The 21,085-nt window shown below is 40.2% G+C and overlaps 1 protein-coding gene across 2 annotated transcripts in view; it reads left to right on the top strand.

Annotated features, from left to right (window-relative positions):
- Positions 1 to 21,085, top strand: part of LOC120717814 (membrane-associated guanylate kinase, WW and PDZ domain-containing protein 3) — a 122,246-nt gene that overhangs the window by 85,570 nt on the left and 15,591 nt on the right. For both annotated transcript variants that reach the window (XM_040006070.1, XM_040006080.1), the window contains exons 3-8: positions 5,851 to 5,970; positions 11,604 to 11,810; positions 13,986 to 14,154; positions 15,994 to 16,073; positions 16,872 to 16,929; positions 18,102 to 18,208. In XM_040006070.1, coding sequence (XP_039862004.1) covers positions 5,851 to 5,970; positions 11,604 to 11,810; positions 13,986 to 14,154; positions 15,994 to 16,073; positions 16,872 to 16,929; positions 18,102 to 18,208 — 741 coding nt within the window. The remainder of the gene's footprint in view (positions 1 to 5,850; positions 5,971 to 11,603; positions 11,811 to 13,985; positions 14,155 to 15,993; positions 16,074 to 16,871; positions 16,930 to 18,101; positions 18,209 to 21,085) is intronic.

Raw genomic sequence — 21,085 nt, 5'->3', positions numbered from 1 at the left:
AGGACAGGCGATGAAGAGTGGTCTGTAATGGAGGAAAAGGGGGGGGAACAGAGACAACACGCGAGCACAGTCTCTGCTGTTTGTGTGTGGTAAATCCCTGAGCCTCCTTGACAGGGTCTTGGGACGGGCTCCATCTCATTTGGACTGTTACAAAAACGCTGGAGGAGGCTCTCAAGTGCTCTGAAGAGAACAAAAAGAGGAGGGTTTTCTAAGAGGACAGAATGCTCAGGGTCACAAGCGGTCCCTTGACTCCCCACCAAGATCAGAGATGGGGAGAAAGAGCTTTATGCCAAACAAACTCTCCGTCTCTCTCTCACACACACACACACACACACACACACACACACACACACACACACACACACACACACACACACACACACACACACTGCACTAGTGCAGGTACATGCACAGACAGGAATGCAGGGATGGATCAACGTGTCATGTACAAATGCTGCTGGACTGTCCCCCCCATTTTCTCATTTCCCAGATTGCTCATCTTCCTTGCTTCCTCTCCTTGTGTCTTAGGTCCTCCCACCAGAGATGTGAGTAGAGGAGGCAAGGAAAAGTTATGAGGAGAGAGGAGTTGAGACAATTAACAAAATAATGCTTCGTTGCCTGTATTTGAAAGCGCGACCAGTTAAATATTATGTTTTACGCAACGTACGTACCTTTTTTAGTCACGCACAAACGGTGAAGGGTAGAAAGCTTGATCTTAAATAACTGACAAAACAGTTATTTAAACAGTCCATCTCTCATGTTTTTTTTTTTTTATATATTCAAGCTGTGAGTCATATCTCTTTTATACACTGGAGGTAAAAAACCACTTCGACAGAGGACACACCTGCCCATCGTCAATTACATCTCCTCTGACAAACCTCCTCTTTCCTCTCTTCTACAAGTGCATTTAAAGAAATGAGACATCCTTCAACGTGGCATACTGAGATTGATTTCCGGGTCACAGGCAGAAGGATGGAGGATAGACAAGACACGGAGCCACAAATTAGAGAAATGAGAAAAGCATTCTGACCTCGCTCTCTGCATGCTAAATGTGGCAACAGCTCATTCCTTGTGCTCTGCCTCCCTGTTCTCCTCATCAACTGTTTTTCACAATTTCCCAATAAATCAATACTGGTAGAAGGTAGATAAAGGAGCTGTTATGCATTTACTTTTTATATGGCAATATAGGGTAGTCTGTTTTACAACAAGACATCAGCAGATAGCCAAGTGACAGAGTTTGCCACAGTATATTTTCTCAAAAGGGAATATTCTGCAGAAATACCAAAAGAGTTTGGATTTGTGATGATCCCTTTTGCTTTCCCTGTTCTTTCTTTCTTTCAATTTCAACATCAAAGCCCTAAGCCACCCTTGTTTGAAGTACCATCATAAAACTGTGCACGAACTCAACATGTTAAATTTATGGCCTGCCACTTCTGACTGACTACCTCTGAAGTTCCCATTGTGGCAACCTCGAGTCCAGACGGTACAGAAAATAGGTCTCAGCAGTTAGACCTTGGAAGACTAAGGTGACAGTTTTTTTTTCTAACCAAGATAGACAGGCGCACAGCTCTGAACCATTACTCATAACCATAAAATAAAAAGAATAGTTTGACATTTTAGGAAATGGTCATTCAATTTCTAATAAGAGTTTTATGAGAGCGTTGACACCATCCTGAATGTTAAATGCAACGCTAAAGCCAGCAGCTTGTCCGTCATAGTGACAGGAAACTGGCTTTGTACCAAGGACAAATCTGCCTAACATTGCCAATGAAGTGAAGTTTAGTTTGTATTATAAATGGAGTGTATGCATGTGACTTGTTGTCATTGTCAGGTTTGTAATCAACCAGCAGTTTTAAAGATAAAAGCTTCAGATATTTGGTTTTTATTTTTGGGGGGTCAGAATTTAGTGTAAATGTAAACCATCTAAGCTTGGGCACCGGACTTACCTGTCTCATCTGTCTCTTACTCCAGGCAGGGATCATCACTCTTCAGGTCACCTCATCTTTGCCTACTCAGTGACTTTGTCACAATACTAAGTAGCTTTTTATTTTTTCAAAAAGACATGTAGCTGCAGATCTAGGAACCTTTTGAACAAGCAATGCTGTGCCAAAAGCACATGACATAGATCTCCCTACCAAGGGCACATCTCTGAATTTACTTTTTCAGAGATTTCAGAGATGCTTGGTGTGATTTTAATTTTTTTTTCATTTTATGTATTTAAATCACAACAAAACCCTTCGATAATAGTAATAACTTTATTTATAAAGCGCTTTTAAACAAAGTCCTGTACAGCTATTTGAAACTAAAAAGATAAATAAATAAAAGCGATACATAGCGATACAAGTAGAAAACACAATACAAGTTAAAAACAGTAAGAATTTTTTAAAAAAGAAGGTAAAGAATTAAGACATGTAGGATAGGGTAAACAAATGTGTCTTCAACTTAGTTTTAAAAACCTCCACAGAGCATGCCTGCCTAATATCTTGAAGGAGGAGGTTCCACAAAAATGGGGCACGAAAAGAAAAAGAACGCTCTCCAATTGTCTTTTTTTCTGGCTCTAGGAACCTTTAGAAGGCCAGAGTCCTGAGATCGTAGAGCACGAGATGGAACATAAAGGTGTAAAAGGTCGGAGAGGTATGAAGGTGCCAGTCCATTTAAAGCCTTGTAGGTGAGCAGCAGGACCTTAAAATCTGCTCAAACCTGACAAGGTAGTCAATGAAGAGATCTCAGTACAGGGGTAATGTGCTCAAATTTCCAAGTACTTGTTCAAATGTGAGCAGCTGCATTTTGCACCATTTGTATGCACAACAAAACCCTTCAATGCACTTCATATTGTATGGTAAAAACCCTACAATAATACAGAGAAAACCCCAACAATCAAACAGACTGATTCAGCCCTAATTATAAGCTTTATTTATATAGTTTGACCAGACAAGCAGCTCCCTTACTATTGTTTACAATACCTCCAGCACCATCCAAAGCACATGCAGCAGATGGTGTTGAAACATTTTCTTGACCTCAGGTTACAAAATTGAAATGAATAAATAGGTCTAACTAACAAAAGGTGAGCTTTAATGACTCCACAGGGCTGATAAAAACAAAACTAGAACCCAGAAAAGCTTTTGAAATATGTGCGTACAAGAAGGTCAAACTGAAGGTAAACAGACAAATTTACAGGGGAACAGATTAAACTGCATACGCACACAGGGCTGACTGGATGCAGGTGAAAACAATCACAGTGAAATTAATGAGGGCAGGGCAGGCTACAGCAAATGAGGGAAAAACAAAAAAGAAATACCAGAGATCCACAACTAAAATAGAACAGGAGCTAACAAAAAACAAGACAACAAGGAAAAAATAATCAAGTAAAAACTGAAGGGTGCTTCAGAGACCATGATGCCATTTTTTTTGTACTTTTTAAACTTTATGTAACCCCAAAAACTGGTGTCATTTTGACTTTAGAAGTCACGGCACTACTGTTGCCTTTTTCTTGTGTGTCTAGTGATTTTGTCAGATTACAGTTGTACAATTGTTGCCTTTAATTAAACCAGGAGACACATGTCCTGAATCTTTTATTACTTGCTGTTGATTCCCACTGAAGCTCCAGAGCCTGAGAAAATGTCACTCTGCACAGCCCGAATTTGAATAGAGGAGACTCTCCCCTCTGCTTTAAGCCATGATCCAAATACATTCCTGCTGTGTATTGCTGGGCAATTAACGGCAGTATATCCACTTAACCTTTTTCATTATAGTATCTTTTTTGGAGGGGGGGGGCTTCCTGCCGTTAGTTTAGCAGTCTCCAACCCTTGTGTTCAAAAAAAAAAATATGGCAAGATGCTGCAAAGTTCTGTTTGGATTTGCCACTTTCATTCATCTGCACCCTCAAAACATGAGCGAGCCCTTATTATATTGGCACAACTGATTCACAATAGCAGGTTTATGGTATATATTGGTGTGGCATCCAGGATGATGGCTTAGGGAGATTCTTGGCAGGTACAACTGTGGCTCAAGTAATTGGGCTACAGGGGACATTTTCGAGGGACCAAAGCCAGCGCCGCAGGCAGACAAGTTGGTAATGAGAAGCAGCAGAGGTTGGCATTCACACACACAATGCAGTGTCAACTGCTTTTGGTAACACAAACTGTGGTATCACGGCAGACTGTAGAAGCAAGCGTCTGTGTTTTGTTTTTTTTTCTCCCCAAACTGTGATTTTGCTCCTGCACTGTGCAGTGAAGCTGTCACAGTCCAATTAGGGAGAAAATATGAGTGGAAAAACAAAAGGAAATGGCAACATAAAGTTACTTAATAGGCTATTTGGCCACCACGATCTACAGACCCTTTTCACTTCTAATTAGCACAGACTCTACAAGTGCCAAAAAAATACTCTGGAGATGCTGCAGTATATTTCAGTAACATTCCACTATAGTTGTTGTAATGCCTAAATGCAGTTTATTTTAATGCAACACATGTATACTGTTGCTGAACAGATCAGCGGCACACTTAGGGTATATTTGTATTTAATTCAAAATGCTTATGTTACTTTCTTGCTGATACTGTGCGTTGCTGTTGCTGAATTCAGAAGTGGTAGAAGTGCTCTTGCTTGGCATTGTGAGAGCATATTCACTTACTAAACTTTTTTCTGTGTTGTAGTTCTGTGTAGTATCGTTTCTGTGTTTCCCTCATCTCCCTTTTCTGCTGCAGGGCTACTCGATTTGCTCTGGTTTCCTCTTACACTGAAATCGGGCTTATTTAAAATTTCAGATTGAATGATTTTCTGAATATAAATGACTGTTTTATGCAAGCCCCCTACAGACTGGTAATCTGCAGGGTTGTTTCTTCATCTCCCTCTTATCCTCAACCCTCTGCCCTTCCCATGACCCTAGAAAGGATTAACTAGGAAGTATCTGCTCCAGAAGCATGACTGACATTCATTTAGGTGAGAGAAATGTCCATGAAACGCAGGATTGATGACTGGTGGCTGTGTGTCTGCTTTGTTTTGCCTCTCATGCTACCAATTACTGCTGTCCTACCTTCAACTCTTGTGGTTATTTCAGTGGAGTTTACAAGTTTGGTGACACACCACCTAATTAGCCTTGAGTGCAATTGTAGCACATTCCCACTTACTTATTCATGGAATACAGTTTACATAATCCCCATGCTAATGTAATCATTTGGTGTCCATTTTTTTTGTCTTGCAGATAATCATCCTCGAAGAAAAAAATTCCCATCAGTACTGAAGTAGACTGTGGCTTCCCCACAGGGGCAAAATATGCACTCAGAATTGCCTTGTGTCATTTGCATTCGCGTTGCCCTCTGTGGCACTGAGTGAACTTAACCCACACCAGGGGGCTACAAATCCCATTGCTTCCATCATAATTCACATCTCTAATTTGCTCTACTGATTTCTGCATTTCAGCTGTAGCCAGTATATGTGCCAAGAAGCTTCCAATAAGAACTTGTTAGCAGAGGCTGCAGTTACTCACGGAGGATTAAATGAATTAAGCCCTCAGTGCTCTACAGGCCTTCATCAATTATCCATCTTTCACAAGATGGTACCAAGGTCTCTTTGGATTTTCATTCCAAAAAGAGATATGTGCTCTTATCAAATATGTACTGCAGTCCTGTACAGATAAAAAGAAAAAAAACGCACAAAAACTGCATCTTTTGTATCTTTGAAATCAAGAACAGAGAGTAGAGAGTTGTTTTTATTTTGACTGGTCAATTCAGTTCAGAACCTGTTAGCCGAGAAAATATCTTAATCTCAGTTTCTGTCTCAACTGAAACATATTCTACATTACTGTTTTATCTATACTTGTGTTGACTTGTATGCTTGTGTGTTTTTCTTTGCAGGCACAACACGGCTTCCTCGAGAGGGGGAGGTGCCAGGCGTGGACTACAATTTCATCAGTGTTGGAGACTTTAGGATCCTGGAGGAGAGTGGACTTCTGCTAGAGAGTGGAACCTATGATGGTAGGCATCACGGTGGCATTAAGAATATGAGAAACCTTTCTGTGTGCATGTCTTCGGCTGTGTGCATTTAGTCAGAGAATATGATTCACACTGACAGCTCTCTATAATAGAGTGAGTGTAAGCTTGCTATTCACAGTCATTATGACTTATAGCCTGCCTTAGTGAAATGTGACGAGCGGGACAAAATGTATTGATCAGTGAAACACGATTAAAGACTTGTTAGAAGTGACAGTCAGAGTAGCAGCAGTATTTGCAGCTCTTGATATAAACTGCACTATTCAGCTTCTCCTCTCTATGTGTAGAAAGGGCGATGAGGTATGACGTTTGCAGACCTTAAATTTAAATAGACATAGAAATATTGTATAAATAAGAACAAATTTTTTGTAGCAAGGATTAAATAAACTTTACATTTTCCAGGCGCTTTAGGACCTGAAATGGTCAGCAGTCAGTGACAGGTGTGATAGGCAGGAAGGGTTTTTTCTTCTTTGTAGCAAAGCATTCAAAGTGTTTGAGCTAAAGGGTGAATTATAGGCCTTGTGTTATGTATGTTGCAGTGATCAGAGGATAGTTTACTCTGGTTAGACAAATAAAATGTGTCAGTAAAATAAAACTTATATTTTCATTTTCAATACACATTACTGAGTTTTCCTGATTGTAATTTCCTTTCTAAGTACTATAATTGACAGCATGTAGAGGAAAAAAACAAAAAAAAATTCAGTCTTCTTTTTATTTTCATTACAAAATTAATTATTAAACAAAACTGCTGGAGGTTACTGGATGTTCTTACTCCTAAACAACTAAAACATAAAGTGTTCTGCAACTAGAAAAAGATACAGATATTTAAATAAAAAGAGTTGCCCGAGTTTTGCCAGATAACAGGTCATTCATCCTTTTCTCTTTTCAGCTTGTCTCCATAATTAAATCTTTTGATCTTTTCACTGCTCGTACTGAAGCTTGTGGCTGGTGCTCAGCTCTGGTTAGCTTTATCTTTATCCACTTTTCCTTTGTCAGATTCTTTAATTCTTTATGAAGCAGAGCAGGTCATAATCAGACATATGGGAGGCAACCTACTGATCACAGTTCTGTTGTTGCATCTTCTGTATTAGACAATTCTTCTAAATTTAGCATTTTGCATGGACAGTCTGTGATTTGCAGAGCTGGAAAGTTATTCCTCGTACTTGAATTAGCCATAACTTGCATGCATGCTCATGAGCATAGTTTGCACTTTAATCTGTGCCCTGCAAGTCCGTACTTCATGTCCGACACTTTTTGCGTTCCCTGTTTATGTATCTGTGCCAGTACCTATTTTACTTTTTCAGTGTACAGTGCATATTCACACAATAGTGTGTGAACGAGTAGCAGCTGTGGCACCTGTTGGTGACTTTTTGTAAACCAGTCAACATTCTGAACCCACCTGCTGACTTCGCAGTCACAAATAAGGAGGATCCACTTGTGTCCTTACTTACAACTCATGCTTTATTCATGGGATAAATCAGCCTCTTTCTTTCCTCTTTCTCTCCTCTCACATACACAGCCAGGAAGGTCTGGCTTGTCACAAACATTCAAAATTTAAAAAGTAACTTTTAGAGCTAAAGAACTGGGATTTTTTTTCCCGAATGTTCATGTGACAGCGCCTTAAGGAAGTAAACATGTCAGTTCCAAATGATATTTTACTGCTAGTAGACAAGGACATTCATGTTCTTTCCAGTACAGAGTTTACACAACAACGGATATTTCAGCTTGGCGAACATTTGAATGGTTTTTAAGATTTTTAGCATCTTAGCAACAATAAAACATAAGCAGCTGCCCTGCATTCAGAGGTCTCGTAAAGTCAGACGGTTGCAACCTATGCGTGTCATGAAGGGATTGCAATGGAGGATTTCTCTCACATATCACAATGATTATGGCAATAACATGATAATCTCCCCATTCTCTTTAAGCTCATTCTTTCTTAGTGCAAATCCAGACTGCTGTGAAATGCGAGAGGATTTTTCTAAATGTTTGAGGAGCAACCTCTGGTCGCATAAAATGGACAATCCCTTCACCGCTCTCATTCCCATTCAGCTGCTTCTTGTGCTTCCTGTGAGATGTAGAATTAAAAGATAAAGTAAAATCCTCATCCATAGGGAGAGAGCCGTAAGGCTCAGAGCAGCTTCCTCTGGATGTGCACAGGTGCTTTTCTGTTTTTTACCATATTGTGCAACTTTGTCTGCGTGCATTTATTGATGGTGAGGTGCATAGTCTGTCTGGACCTGCTGAGGCAGCTTCTTGCAGCAGTCTGTGAGCCCTGTGATAAGGTGTCATTCCTTCTAAAGGATTTCATCCCCATAGCACGGCTGCAGCAATGGCATTAGACACACATGGACACACATACATTGTTAGCACACAATTCCACATCCTTGAACACAGAACAAATCCTGTCCTTCCTTCTGTCGGAATAGATCATCTAAGAATTTGAAGATCAGGTTTCCAGGGCTACCAAGGCGCCCAAAACCTGTCCTTCATCTATGAGCTGAAGTCAAGTGGGATTTATACCTTTTATAAAGAGTTTGACTGTTTGCAGAAAGAGAGAAATGGGGAGCAAATCGAGGAATATAATATAATAGAGAAAGAGATGTAGTTGACAGGCATACTGAGCTCCTCGTCTCCCAGTGGAAACCCCCTTTGCCGAGGAAGCAGGACAGCCTCGGCTATGTGCAGATGTGAGGATTAGCTTCTCAAAGGTTGGAAGGTTTCAGTATACTACTCCTAAGAGGGAACACTCTGAACACTCTGATAGTGGATGCCCCCTCCTCTGCACGTCTGCTTAAACTCAGTCAGCACAAGCGATGCACGGCTACTGTGGCAGGGAGTGTTGATCTCTATGCAGCACAGTTTACTCAAAGGTGGAAGTAATCGGATCAAGGAATGTGATTTACTGCATTTAGTTGTGTTTGAAGCCCAGCCTATTTTTTTCTTTGGAAAGGGGAAAATAAGTTCCTGTGTCCTGTCACAGGCCAGGTGGCTTCCATAGTTCTGTGAGGACCTCGTGAATTACCTTAAGTCTGTAGTCGTGCATAATAATTGAGCTGTGCACAAGTTGCTTGGCTAATGGGATTCTTAGTTAATTGTAATGAACTCCCTGATGTAATGGCCATTATCTTAATGGCTCAAGAAAAACATTTGTCCTCCACTAAGCAAATGGCTTATGGGAGGCAATGTACATATATTTTTAGCCTAAACAGCCTCTCCTTAACTTATTTGTCACAAAGCTGTCAGGGATTGTTCTTCTCTCAAGAAAGACTGGATAAAAATGAGGACACAACACACTTGTAATATCCCTCTAGGATAAGATTGTTTCTGTGCATCCAGGCTGCTCTAAAATTGGTCGGATACAAGCTGGACAATCTATGTTGGTTTTGGTCCCAGGTAATCTGGCAAGCACACATATAAGCCATCCGTGCCAAGCATTCACAGTTAGTTTTTTTGGGGGGGGGGTTGGTCCCTCCTTGATTTCTGTGCCTCTGAGATCCAGGTTGGGTCACACTTTCAGAGTTGAGCAGAGGAGGCAGTTAAAAACTAAATAGGTCTTTACAAGACTTTTTTTCCCTGATAGATGAACTTTAATATGCTACGAGCAGAATTCTTTCATCTTTTGTCAGCCACTTCTATACAGTTGTTTTAGGGTATATTTTGTGGTAATAAGTCAGATTTTTGCAAGAAGTGAAAACAAACATTAAATTGGATTTTGAAGCTGACTGTTTGTGGATTTGGTCTGATGGATTTGTTGCTGTGTATGTGTCTGTCCGTGCATTTGGTAGGATGAAAGAGTGCTCATAACCTTGTGTAGCTTATATTGCCCCTCACAACTGGAAGCTTTTTTTTATTACCAGTAGCTGATTCCACCACCATGAAATTGCTTGCACACACTTGGAAGGAGTAGGTTCACTCATCCTTGCTCATCAACCTCATGACACAAGGATCACAAGTAACATCGGACAAGCTTCCTTTTTTTTTTATCAGCTTATAAGGCTTCCCTCCATTTATAATGGCAAATAGTGCCACAAATCTCTGCTGATACACTGCTTTCACACACCTCTATATCTGCGCCACACATTTATCAGGGGCCAAGAGACATGTTAGTAAGTAATTAATCACAGAGGTAGCGTCTGGCTGATAAATGTCAGCGTGTGGCAGGAGACAGGCGGGGATTAGCCAGCAGACCCAATCTTTCCCCGCTATCGCTGTGCCACCCCTGTTAATGAAGCCATCTTTGACAAATGCGGATGGCTGTCGCTTAGTAAACAGTAAAGTTACATGTGAGGAGGGGAAGGGTAGGCTTTCATCCAGCCTTCGTCTTCTTTTCAACCTTCCTGCTGCTTTGAGAAAGATGACCATAGCTGCATTAACCCAGTTTGCCGTGTACTGTTGCTGGCATGCCCGAGGAGATGAGGCCTGGCTCAAGATGGGCTCACTTATGAGGAAGGCTGATGTGGTGCTACTGTATCGCTCTGTAAAGCTGCTGGAGTGGCTGTGATATTTTCCTCACAGCCCTCTGTTCTTTCTGGCATGCACGATGCTGTCAGATTTCCCTCTTTGTAGCGCGCTATAAAAAGATCTGGAGTTGATAAATGCTGCTCTTACAGTACACTGTTTGTGATGCCTGCATGTTCACGCTTAAATACATCAAAGGTTCATAATACAATGGTCCCATAAGCAACTGGCTCCAAATGAAAATAAGATCAAGTTTATGGAGGCTAATTAAATAGCCAAAGATCTGCATTTCCCAGCGGTATTTCTCTGTATTCTTTATTTAATCTAATTATATACGATGATTTCGCTGAGTAGGCTCAATCTGACGATCACTTATTGTAAGTAGCAAGTAAATATATGCCTTTACTAATGGATTACAAAAAAATTAATTTGATAATTTTTCCGTAAACACATCTGACAGAGCAGCATTTAACAAACAAATAATCATAATAAATGGCAGGGATTTAAATTAGTATGCACATTATTTGTAATCCTAATGGAGGTTGAATAATTACTTATTCAATGCCTAAATTGAGTTCCACATACTGCTCACTAGCCATACATAGATAGATCACCCCATGAGTTAAATGAGAAAATAATTTAACAAAGTTTTACTCTCTCCTGCGTCTCTTTACAGAGCGCTGTTATCCCACTGAATATTTATAATCCGTAACACAAGGTCTTTCTTCATTATGGGGAAAAAAGCAAGCTGAGAGATAGATAATTGCTGTATTCAATGATCAGTGTAATTAGTTGCTGGCAAATTCCAAGTGAAGTGATTTTAATGTAACATGAGTGATGACAGCCCTGTGGTGCGGTTATCAAGGGGAAACAAAGCGGGGGGTTAAGAGACGGAAGAAATATGCAGAGGAATCAGACCTCTGAAATTTGTAAATGGTTGACCTTGAGTGCTGGTGTGTGACATTTAGAGAAATCATTTTTGATTTAAATCACAGAAATTGTGGTGATAGTGGCATAGTGGAGGGCCTGTCTGTGTCTTCTGGCACAGCCAAGTACAGTTTTCTTTCCTTTTGGTCTTTTTGAAATATACTCAAGCTTTTCTATTTCCGGTTACATTATTTTAAATGACTTCTTTTTTTCATTTTCCTTTCCTCTGTAAGGTAACTACTATGGAACCCCAAAGCCTCCAGCAGAGCCCAACCTGGTGCAGCCTGACCTGGTGGATCAGGTGTTGTTTGATGAGGACTTTGGTGGCGAGGTCCCCAGGAAACGTACAACCTCAGTCAGTAAGATGGACAGGAAGGACAGCGCTGTACCTGAGGAGGAGGATGATGATGAGCGGCCACCACTGGTCAATGGCTTGCCTGGTAGGTCAATGTCAAAGCACAAAATGTTAGACTTCAAAAAAAGTGTACGAAAATAATGTGGCACTACGCTCTCCTGTGCAGATTGGTCGTCTTCGTAATTCGTTTTGTCATTTTGCATCTCATTTGTCAGTCAAGATTGAAATATTTTGTACTCCTAGATCAAATGGTATTGCATATTATTTTTCTTAATGAGAAGCTCAGGGGAAGAAATTTCTACTTCCGATTTCTTGCTGTTTAATAATAGTCAGTTTTCAGTTCCGTGTTTAGTTCAGTTCAGTAATACTTGACCCTAAAAGACCCTAAAAGACCCTAAAGCATCAAGAATTACTGTTAAGTCTTTTTTAGAAAGGGACCTGAGGACAGTGAGACCTGATCCAAATGCATTTGACAAAAACAGGTCCAGAAAGAGAGCATTCAACAGGTATTGGATTTTTCATTTCATTGTTAAATATAATCCAGATTTTCTGACATAATGACATTTAGATTGAACTCAGTCTGTGCCCTGTCTGACTTGGTTCCTGAGGATAGATTTGGGTTTCTAGTTTTGAAGGGACCCAACCGACATGTAAAGAACTTTAGGTCACAGTAATATCGCTTTCTAGAAATAAAAGAGATAATGTTATCTTGGACTCTATTTTAAACATGTGATGTGACAGCCCTGTTACCATTAGCGTTGAATAAACTCCCAGGTCACCTTGAGAGACTCTGATCTAGGAGAGTATGATACTGTGCATGTGATCTATCAGAACAACTCCTGGGCTCTCTAAGGAGTGAATCTGTCCTTAATGCTTACAAGGAGAGCAGACCTGTAGCAGAAATAGGTTACATGCTACATACCATATCCATTTTTTTTTAGTAGGAGAGAATTAGGGTTAAGATTGAGGCCAGTCCAAGCTGAAAATATTTTTTACACAATGAAACATTGTTTTGACAGTCTCAGCTCAAGCACTGCTTGCTCAGCTGTACAAGGGATTCACAGAAATCCAGTCTGTTTACACAACTGTTCTGTCATATTGAAATCAAACACAAAACGATGCCCAGACATTCAGGAGTTCTTTTTATGGAAAGCAACCAGTCACAAATGACTGCTCTGCTACAGCCCACAGCTGTGGCAAAGAAGTCTCAGACCAACCGTAGATGGAGAGAGTTATGGTCGAATGAAAAAAGAGGTTAATGGAAAATGTGAGCTCTAAGTCTCTGAACTCTTCACTGCAGCTTCCCCCATCATTGCTTAGGCTGTCCTTATCAACCACAATCCTTCTATAACCCATCTGACTCGTATCGTCGAGTGGGCCCTCACCCTGCTGTGAACCTTACTGATGAGCTCTCCTTCAGGCTTTGCCCTCAGGCTGGTTCTCCAAGTCTCTACATAGCTCGAGCACATAAAGCATCTTCAAACATGCCATCCGCACTTTGTCTTCCTTTAAAAATCAAGCTCAAGTGTGCGCATTTGATCAGAGAGGCAAAAGAGGAAAGTGTTTTAGAAGCTGTAAATAACCAAAATTCGAATGCTGCTGAAGGGCTCTGTAGTTGTTTCTTTTAGCAATTTATAGGCAATATAAAATTCAGGTGGAATGATCTTTAGGAAATGCTTCCCCCCAGAAATGCTTTTATTGTGATTTGCGTAACATCTTTTGGCATTATCCTCTATTGTGAGGAGGGTTAGCGCCACATAAAAAGAAAAGGATGAAAACCAGTTATGTTTCAATGCTTTATAACAATCTTCTGAGGAAGGCATGGAGTGCTAACTGAATTAACAGAGCCTTTGTTGTATGTTTCGTGTTCATTGGCAAGCAGTTTCTCATTAAAGGGGAGTGTCTACAAATGTAATAGAATATATTTTATGTGCAGTTATAAAGTATTATCAAAGAGAAGAAGCCTCAGGGTTCAACTGGCCCTTTCGATGTGAATCCCTGCCTCTATCATTGCAACCCACAGGAAATATACACATACATAGGCACAGACTTTTCCTCACGCACAGTTTGCTCAGGCAAATCTAAAACTGCCCTTTGGCGAAGACATGCAAATCCTGTGAGTGACATGGAATCGCCAATTCCCTGCAGCAAGCAGGAACACAGGACATAGGTGTTCCTGCAGGCGAACCTTCTACTCTCTCTGCCTTGCTTTCACTGTCTTATTCCCTTTTTAATATATCCATCCTCCAACGCTCTCCAGAGCACAAAGAGGGGGCAGACTGGAGGAAAGCAGTGCCCAGCTACACTCAGTCCAGCAGCACCATGGACTTCCGCACATGGAGCTCTCTTCCTCGTGACGACAGCTTGGAGCCCCTGCCTTTCAACTGGGAGATGGCTTATACTGAGACCGGCATGGTCTACTTCATAGAGTAAGTGAGACGTGAGCTGTGGCTCAAAGTGATAATGTCTGATACAGGGCTGATTAGAAATTGCACTTTAGTTATTTTAGTTAATTTTATAGAGTTTATAAAACATAATTACACATGCTCTCAGTCCTGGATTATCAGGCAGTGCATCCTCAAATGGAAGTTATTAATCATTAACCCACAAGTTGCCATATATGCTATGTCATTCTGTGCTTCTTAAACAGTGTTTATTTAATGCTTTTTGCAAAACAAAATATAATTAAAATAACATCAATTAACTGATTCAGCCCACAAGAATTGTTGTGTGTTGCCTGTGGCCAAAACTATTAAAACCACATCAATAAGTCACAAATATTGACCTTGGTGAAAAGTTCAAATATGTCAGGGCCACTTTCACCAGCCTGCTGCCATCAATACTCATTAGCACAACAAATGTGTGTTGGAACTAATACAAAGAAGAAAGTAGTCCCAACAAATGCTAATATGTGATCAGTTATTTTAGGAAATTGCTTTGCTTGTTTTGTGAGGTGCTGTTGAATAAGAGAAATCATAAGAAGATGCTGCTGCAGGTTAATCTGCTGATAGCTGGTGCAGTCTGTAAACTGGATGATGAGGTTTGAAATGTGGGCCGACTGACAACCGGAGTGTTGTTGCTTATGTAAATTATCGCATCTTACAGCTACAGTGAGGTATGCTGCTAAATGTTATGGTAACATGAAAGTGTTGTGTGTGTATCAATTGTCATACTTTTTTTTTATGTTTGCTTGTTTCTCATTTATCCATAATGAAGGACACATCAGAGAATCAGAGAGACTTTATTAATCCCAGAGGGAAACTGAGTTGTCATAGCAGCAACTACACAACAAACATCAAGCACTCGTATAAAATGAGTGTAGAAACAGAGATATTGGTAGATAAGTATAGAGATAAATAGGTATAAATATACATATAAATAGAAAAGTACAAGTATGTCTGCAAAAAGTTCAAAAAAAATTTCTGTCAGTTTCAGCAGCGATATTAGGTTTGATCCTCTGTCTGATGATGAGTTGTGTAGCTGAGATCTACACCTCATTTCCTGTCACAGGAAAATTAAACCTTAACAGCCTGACAACAGCATAAAAACAACTAAAAAGAAGAAAATGTACACAACTGTCCTTTGTTTGGATAGATAGATAGATAGATAGATAGATAGATAGATAGATAGATAGATAGATAGATAGATAGAACTGTATTAATCTCTCAGGTAGATTCCTCTGGGAAATTCAGTAAACTTAACAGTAAAATTCAGTTTAATAGTAAACTTGCAATATTTCTAGGCCTCACAGTGTATCCGATGTTTAAAAACACATCTTAGTAAAGCTAAAAAACAGACCTTCTCTTAGGGTCTGTAGGTGTGTGGGTTTACGTACAGTAAACGCAAGTGTGTGTGTTCACGACTTTGTGTTTTATTCGCATTTTGCTCTAAGCTACTTGTCTCTGAAGATATCAGAAGACCATTGTGATTTTCCTGCTGATTACACACTCCAGTTGTTTAACACATTTGAGGATAAATGAGTTTGTCATGTTTCACATCACATGGTTTTTTTTCTCCCCTCTGAAAAGGCCACCTAACCATAAACACTGTAATCTGACAGCTGAATATAAAGCAATGGATCAGATGTTTGCTGATAAATTGAATAATCTTGTGCACAAGAGCATGTTACACGGGAGAATACGGCTGCCGTTTTTCCTGCTGCGATACATCTTTTTTGTTGGCTGCTTGTGCTTCAGCAGTGGTTTCCTTGTTTTCAGAGGTCTTTACTGAAGATATTTCCTGGCTTTTATGTTTTTTGCACTCTACAGTCACAATACCAAGACAACCACGTGGCTGGACCCCCGCTTGGCAAAGAAGGCAAAGCCCCCTGAGAAGTGCGAGGATGGCGGTATGTATACTCCTTTGCTCAGCTGGTTTTCTGAAGCGTACACTCATTCCATTAAATACTGCACATGCTTTTACACAGGGGCATACTTACATTGTATATGCCCTACATTACATGAGCCATCACTTCTCACCCTTTCTCACAATGAATCAAGCAACCAACCAGGATGAAATATGAATGTTTGACTTCTCTTTGAAATGGCACATCACCTAAGAGTAACCTTAAGCATCGCAGTGCTAAAAGCTAATTTTTCAAAAATCTAGAGCTGGAGTCTACTTTGAGGATTTTCAGACGTGCCCTTTTATCCTTAGGATATAATGTGGGCTTAAGTGCAAGCATAGACAGACAGCAGCCACGGCTGAAAAAGTGGGACCCTTCCAGCTTGTTTTTAATGGATTTTTACAGGCAAACGGAAAGCTAGTGAGTGTGTTTCTTCTGAAAAGCAACTCCAGTGCACTTCCTTGCATTAAGAGCTCATCTGCCTTTTCTTTTCTTATGCCTCATAATGTTCGTCAAGACATAACATGCACCAGCTATTCCAGCCAGATTGTTGAAAACCACGGGAATATGTCTTCTAGATTATTATGGCAGTATTTTCATACATACGTTCCAATGCTAAATATTCCAGTCAGGGGGGAAAGATACACTGGTAACTACCGCCGTTCCATAATGCCAGATAGATTCCCAGACCTCTGCAAAATATTGCGCATACTTGTCCCCTTTCCTTCTATCGGTCTGTTATCTTGTGAGCACCCAATTTGCATCTCCACAGCACAATAGCACACTCTTTTCCTTTTGCAGAGTTACCTTATGGCTGGGAGGAAATTGACGATCCACAGTATGGGACATACTATGTTGAGTAAGTAATACTGATGCATCTCATTTCCCATCACTCCAGTTGCCATCATCACCACCAGTGCCAATTGCTTTGTCATACTTGTTCGTCTCAGATGCACATAACACACAAGCGTATTTTACCAGCTTGGTCAGTGCACAAGTGCATATTGCAGAGCTCTGTGTACTTGAGCGGTGGGAAAATGTAAAGTAATATTGTCTAAAATAAACAAATGGTTGTAGCACATCTTGGGTGAGAATATTCTGAATTATGCAACATACCGAGAGAAAGCCTTTACCTGGAGAACACTTGAAGATTTTGATCAGGATTTTCACATTGTTTATCGGTGGGTGGCAAAATGAAACTCCGCGGGTAACATTGCAGTGACCTGTATATGAACACAAAACAGATTTTTCTCTCATCGCATTCTGTCAGTGTTTGTGTGTGCTTATAGAGTCTGTGTATTTGTCATTGCATATTGTTTGTATATTTGTCTGTGTGCTAAATGTGTATTTGTCATCAACATCCCGGCAGGAAATCTGTGAAACACAGCCATTGTAACAGCAGTAGAGAGAAATGGGGAGATTTTGAACTAGAATGCATGGAAGAAGCGGAGTGGGGGTTGGAAGACGAGGTAGCAATCTGTTGTGTTGAAAAGAAAATGGGAATTCTCGCATTGTTTTATTGCTCAGAAAGCATATAAACGCTCCTAGGTAGAAGTGACATGAGAGAGAGACCTGCACTGTTTGGACAGGGAGTCAATGGCATATAGATGGAGCTTGTACCTGCTAGTGTTTAGCTTGAAATGAGCTCACTATGAAGCAATGGCTCTTGTTTGTATGCCAGGGGGACAACAGGCTGTTTACCTTGTTGTAGGGGAACAGGATGTTTCTGGCAGTCAGGGGTTCATTCCCTATAATATTAAATGGCTAAAAGCCATGGTACTTTCCCCCACATAAAGAGGAGGCAAGTCAGAATGTACTGTATGTGGGCTGTGCTTGTGAATTTGTTTACTGGCACCACTATAGCATCCCTCTATCAGAAAATTATACTTCCTCTAAAAGGATGGTGCATACATAATTAACTGCAGAAAAATGATGCAGTAAGCTCAATAAGTGAGAGATTAGCATGTCTATGGGTGTGCGTGTTTGCATTCCAAGTCTCTTCTCACAAACCTGAACCTCTTTATGTTACAGCCACATCAATCAGAAAACCCAGTTTGAGAACCCTGTCCTGGAGGCAAAGAAGAAGCTGAGCCAGGAGACTGCAGCGATCCAGCAAGCCGCAGCAGCACCTTCTCAAGGTAACAATGCAGAATGCACCCCCCATCTTTAACTTTCACTGGGTTTATAAATGTTTTCCACGGTGTCATAACAGCAGAAGCCTGTGATAAAGAGCACAAAGGATCAAGTTTGCACGCGTGGAAATTTGCAAATGTTGGATTGCTAATGTAACATATGGGAGCTTTGTAAACATTATGGGATAGTTCAGCCTCTTGCATGAGTTTTGGCACCACACTTGGGTGTATACTACATGTAGTTACATGTGTACCTGTAATTATGTCAGAGAGCTTTATAATTTGTACTGTCATTGCACCTCGTTAAAATCAAGCAACTGCATTATGTTACTGAAGTTAGAAAAAAAATGCCACACTGAATAAATTTGTGAAGATCATCAAACTACCCAAGAAAAATAGGAAAACGCCTGCCAATGTTAAATGTCATGTGGTTGGTTGGGGTCGAACTGGAGGTGATTTACGTCCCTCAAATGTTCTGAAGGAAGCTACGAAGAAGACGCAATTTAGCAGTGAGTGTGAAAAAATTTGGGGTTCAACTTTTAATTTTCATCACATGATATGCACCAAGTTCACCAAAAAGGACGGAGGGGTTTGCGAGGGTGATTCTGGTGGACCAATTATCTGCAATAATGTGTATGTTAGCATGTCAAAAAAAATAATAAGAAATAACTGATTATATTCAGAATGTGTATAATAAAAATACAGATGTCAAAAAAAATCAAGAAACTGCAGTTACACTGAAATCATCTAAAATGACAGACTCTCTGTTGCATCTGTATCACATATTCTTTCCTGGTTATTTAACCATGTACTACTATTATTTCATGATGCTGCGAGATTATTCAAGAGCACCAGAAGTAATTTAGTCTTTATTGTAGCTTATTCTATTTCTGCACTCACTGTAAATCATTTTGGACACGGGCATCAGCTAATTAGCTAAAATATAATTGTAATTTAATTACTTTGGCCTATCCTCTGTGTAGAGGCCTGACCTTTTTACCTCTGTCAGTGCGCTTTGATAAACGTGCTTTGTGGGAACAGAAAGCAGTAGAACGTCATCATTTTTTACAAGGTCAGCTAAAAAAAAGAATGAGCCCTTTCTTTCACAGTTTCCTCATGTAACAGACTTTTTTGTCAGCTCTCCAATTGTGGTCTGTTCTTTATGTTGATAAGCCATTTTTCAACTGCAATAAACATCATGAATTAAGTATGTTTTCATTACAATATATGTATAATAGATTACAGTACTGCAGTAGTGGAAATAGACAAGCGCATAGCGCTGGCAGAGATTCAGGGAGTGAAAGAGGGAGTGTAGGGGAGGAGGCCGGCTTTTAACGGTGCATGTGGCAACAGCTGGTGTAACAGCACGTCAGAGAGGCCAAGTATAATCAGACATCTCTCTGCTCAGGTGTGTAGGGACCGAGGAATCCACCATCCAGCTCCTGATTACTGATTACACAACTTAGTGAGCTGTCAGACAGTTGCTATGATGAAACCTAAGCATCATCAGTTGTCGGTTACACCTCAGGCTACAATCCAGACACTCTGTTTTCCAAGAAGTTCAATTCCCAGGGAGTTCTATGTGAAGGAAATGATGCATATTAATAGGTTATATGCAAATGTTTTTTGTTTTTTTTAAAAAAAAACACCACAGGCAAAAATTTGTTTTTTATGCAAAGGTCAATTTTGAGATATCAGTTAGTTTTGCTCCATAACATGCCTTCTTTCAAAATGTGCCTTAATTGAGATCCCATCTTGTTTGCTTATGTAAATGTAAAATTACAGAGTACTTGTAACACATAATAATATTATTAATGTAAGTAATGTAATGTTTTCACAGTACATCATTTTTCTTAGTTGCATTGCTAGTTTAAGCAGTTAGTTTATTTGTATGTTGAACTGTGTTGTGTAATTCTTTCTTGCATCATGTGTTACTGCAGCTAACCACTAAAAACACACATGGCTATATGTGTTCGTGTTTGCTTTGTTCTGATCCATTATCTATATTCTTTGATTAAACTAGTAATTTGGTCATTTCCCTGATAGTCAGCTGCTGGCTTTGTAGGCTCATTCCTTTATAAAGACTACTCATGACTTGTACACTCTTGCACTCTTGCAAACAGCCGTTGCTGTTGCTCTACTGCTGCTTCGCGGATGTAGTAAAGAAGCTGTTTCCTCAACTATGCTGAATAATGTCACTGGAGATTTACAGTGAGACTGAGTCACACATAAGAACTCAAAAACCATGGCCGTTTGATGCAGTTGATATGATGGTTTTGTCTGCCTCTGGTGTTTAAAGTCTGCCCACAAACATTGGCACAGAGACCTCCCTTGGACTCTCCCACACAAGTACAGGCTTGTACACATCAAACTCACTTCCTCCCTTGGTTACTCTCTCTTTCACCCTCCTTTACCTCGGTCTATTTCTTCACACACAAATGTGCAGGCAAATGGGTATATCAGCGCTCACTGGGTTGGGGGGCGAAAAAACATCCCATGTTGAGTTTATCAAGCAATTTGAATGTGATTATGCAAATGGGCTTTGCTTGATCCATGCAACAGTGTGGACATCTGGAGTCCACACTGACTGTGATAAGTTACACTCGCTCACAGCCGTTCATGTCTGCAGCGAATGTTTATGGCTGCTGAACTGTTTCAAAGTATGAAAGCGCCTTCATTTGTATTCCTCACACACACCCTTGAAAGTTAGCCTTTATAAAACTGAAGGGAATGAGTGGGGGAAAGTGCATCTGTTACTTTTCAGCCAATTTACAAAGTTCTTGCCATTTTTTAAACTGGATATAGGGATGGGCACATAGCTATCAGATGTGACTGTTCAGTCATCGTGTGTATAGAAGCTGCATAAAGATATTAAGAGATACA

This window comes from Simochromis diagramma, unplaced genomic scaffold (genome assembly GCF_900408965.1).
Source record: "Simochromis diagramma unplaced genomic scaffold, fSimDia1.1 OVJJ01000320.1, whole genome shotgun sequence".
NCBI lineage: Eukaryota > Metazoa > Chordata > Actinopteri > Cichliformes > Cichlidae > Simochromis > Simochromis diagramma.
This window is presented reverse-complemented; position numbering and strand designations above follow the sequence as displayed.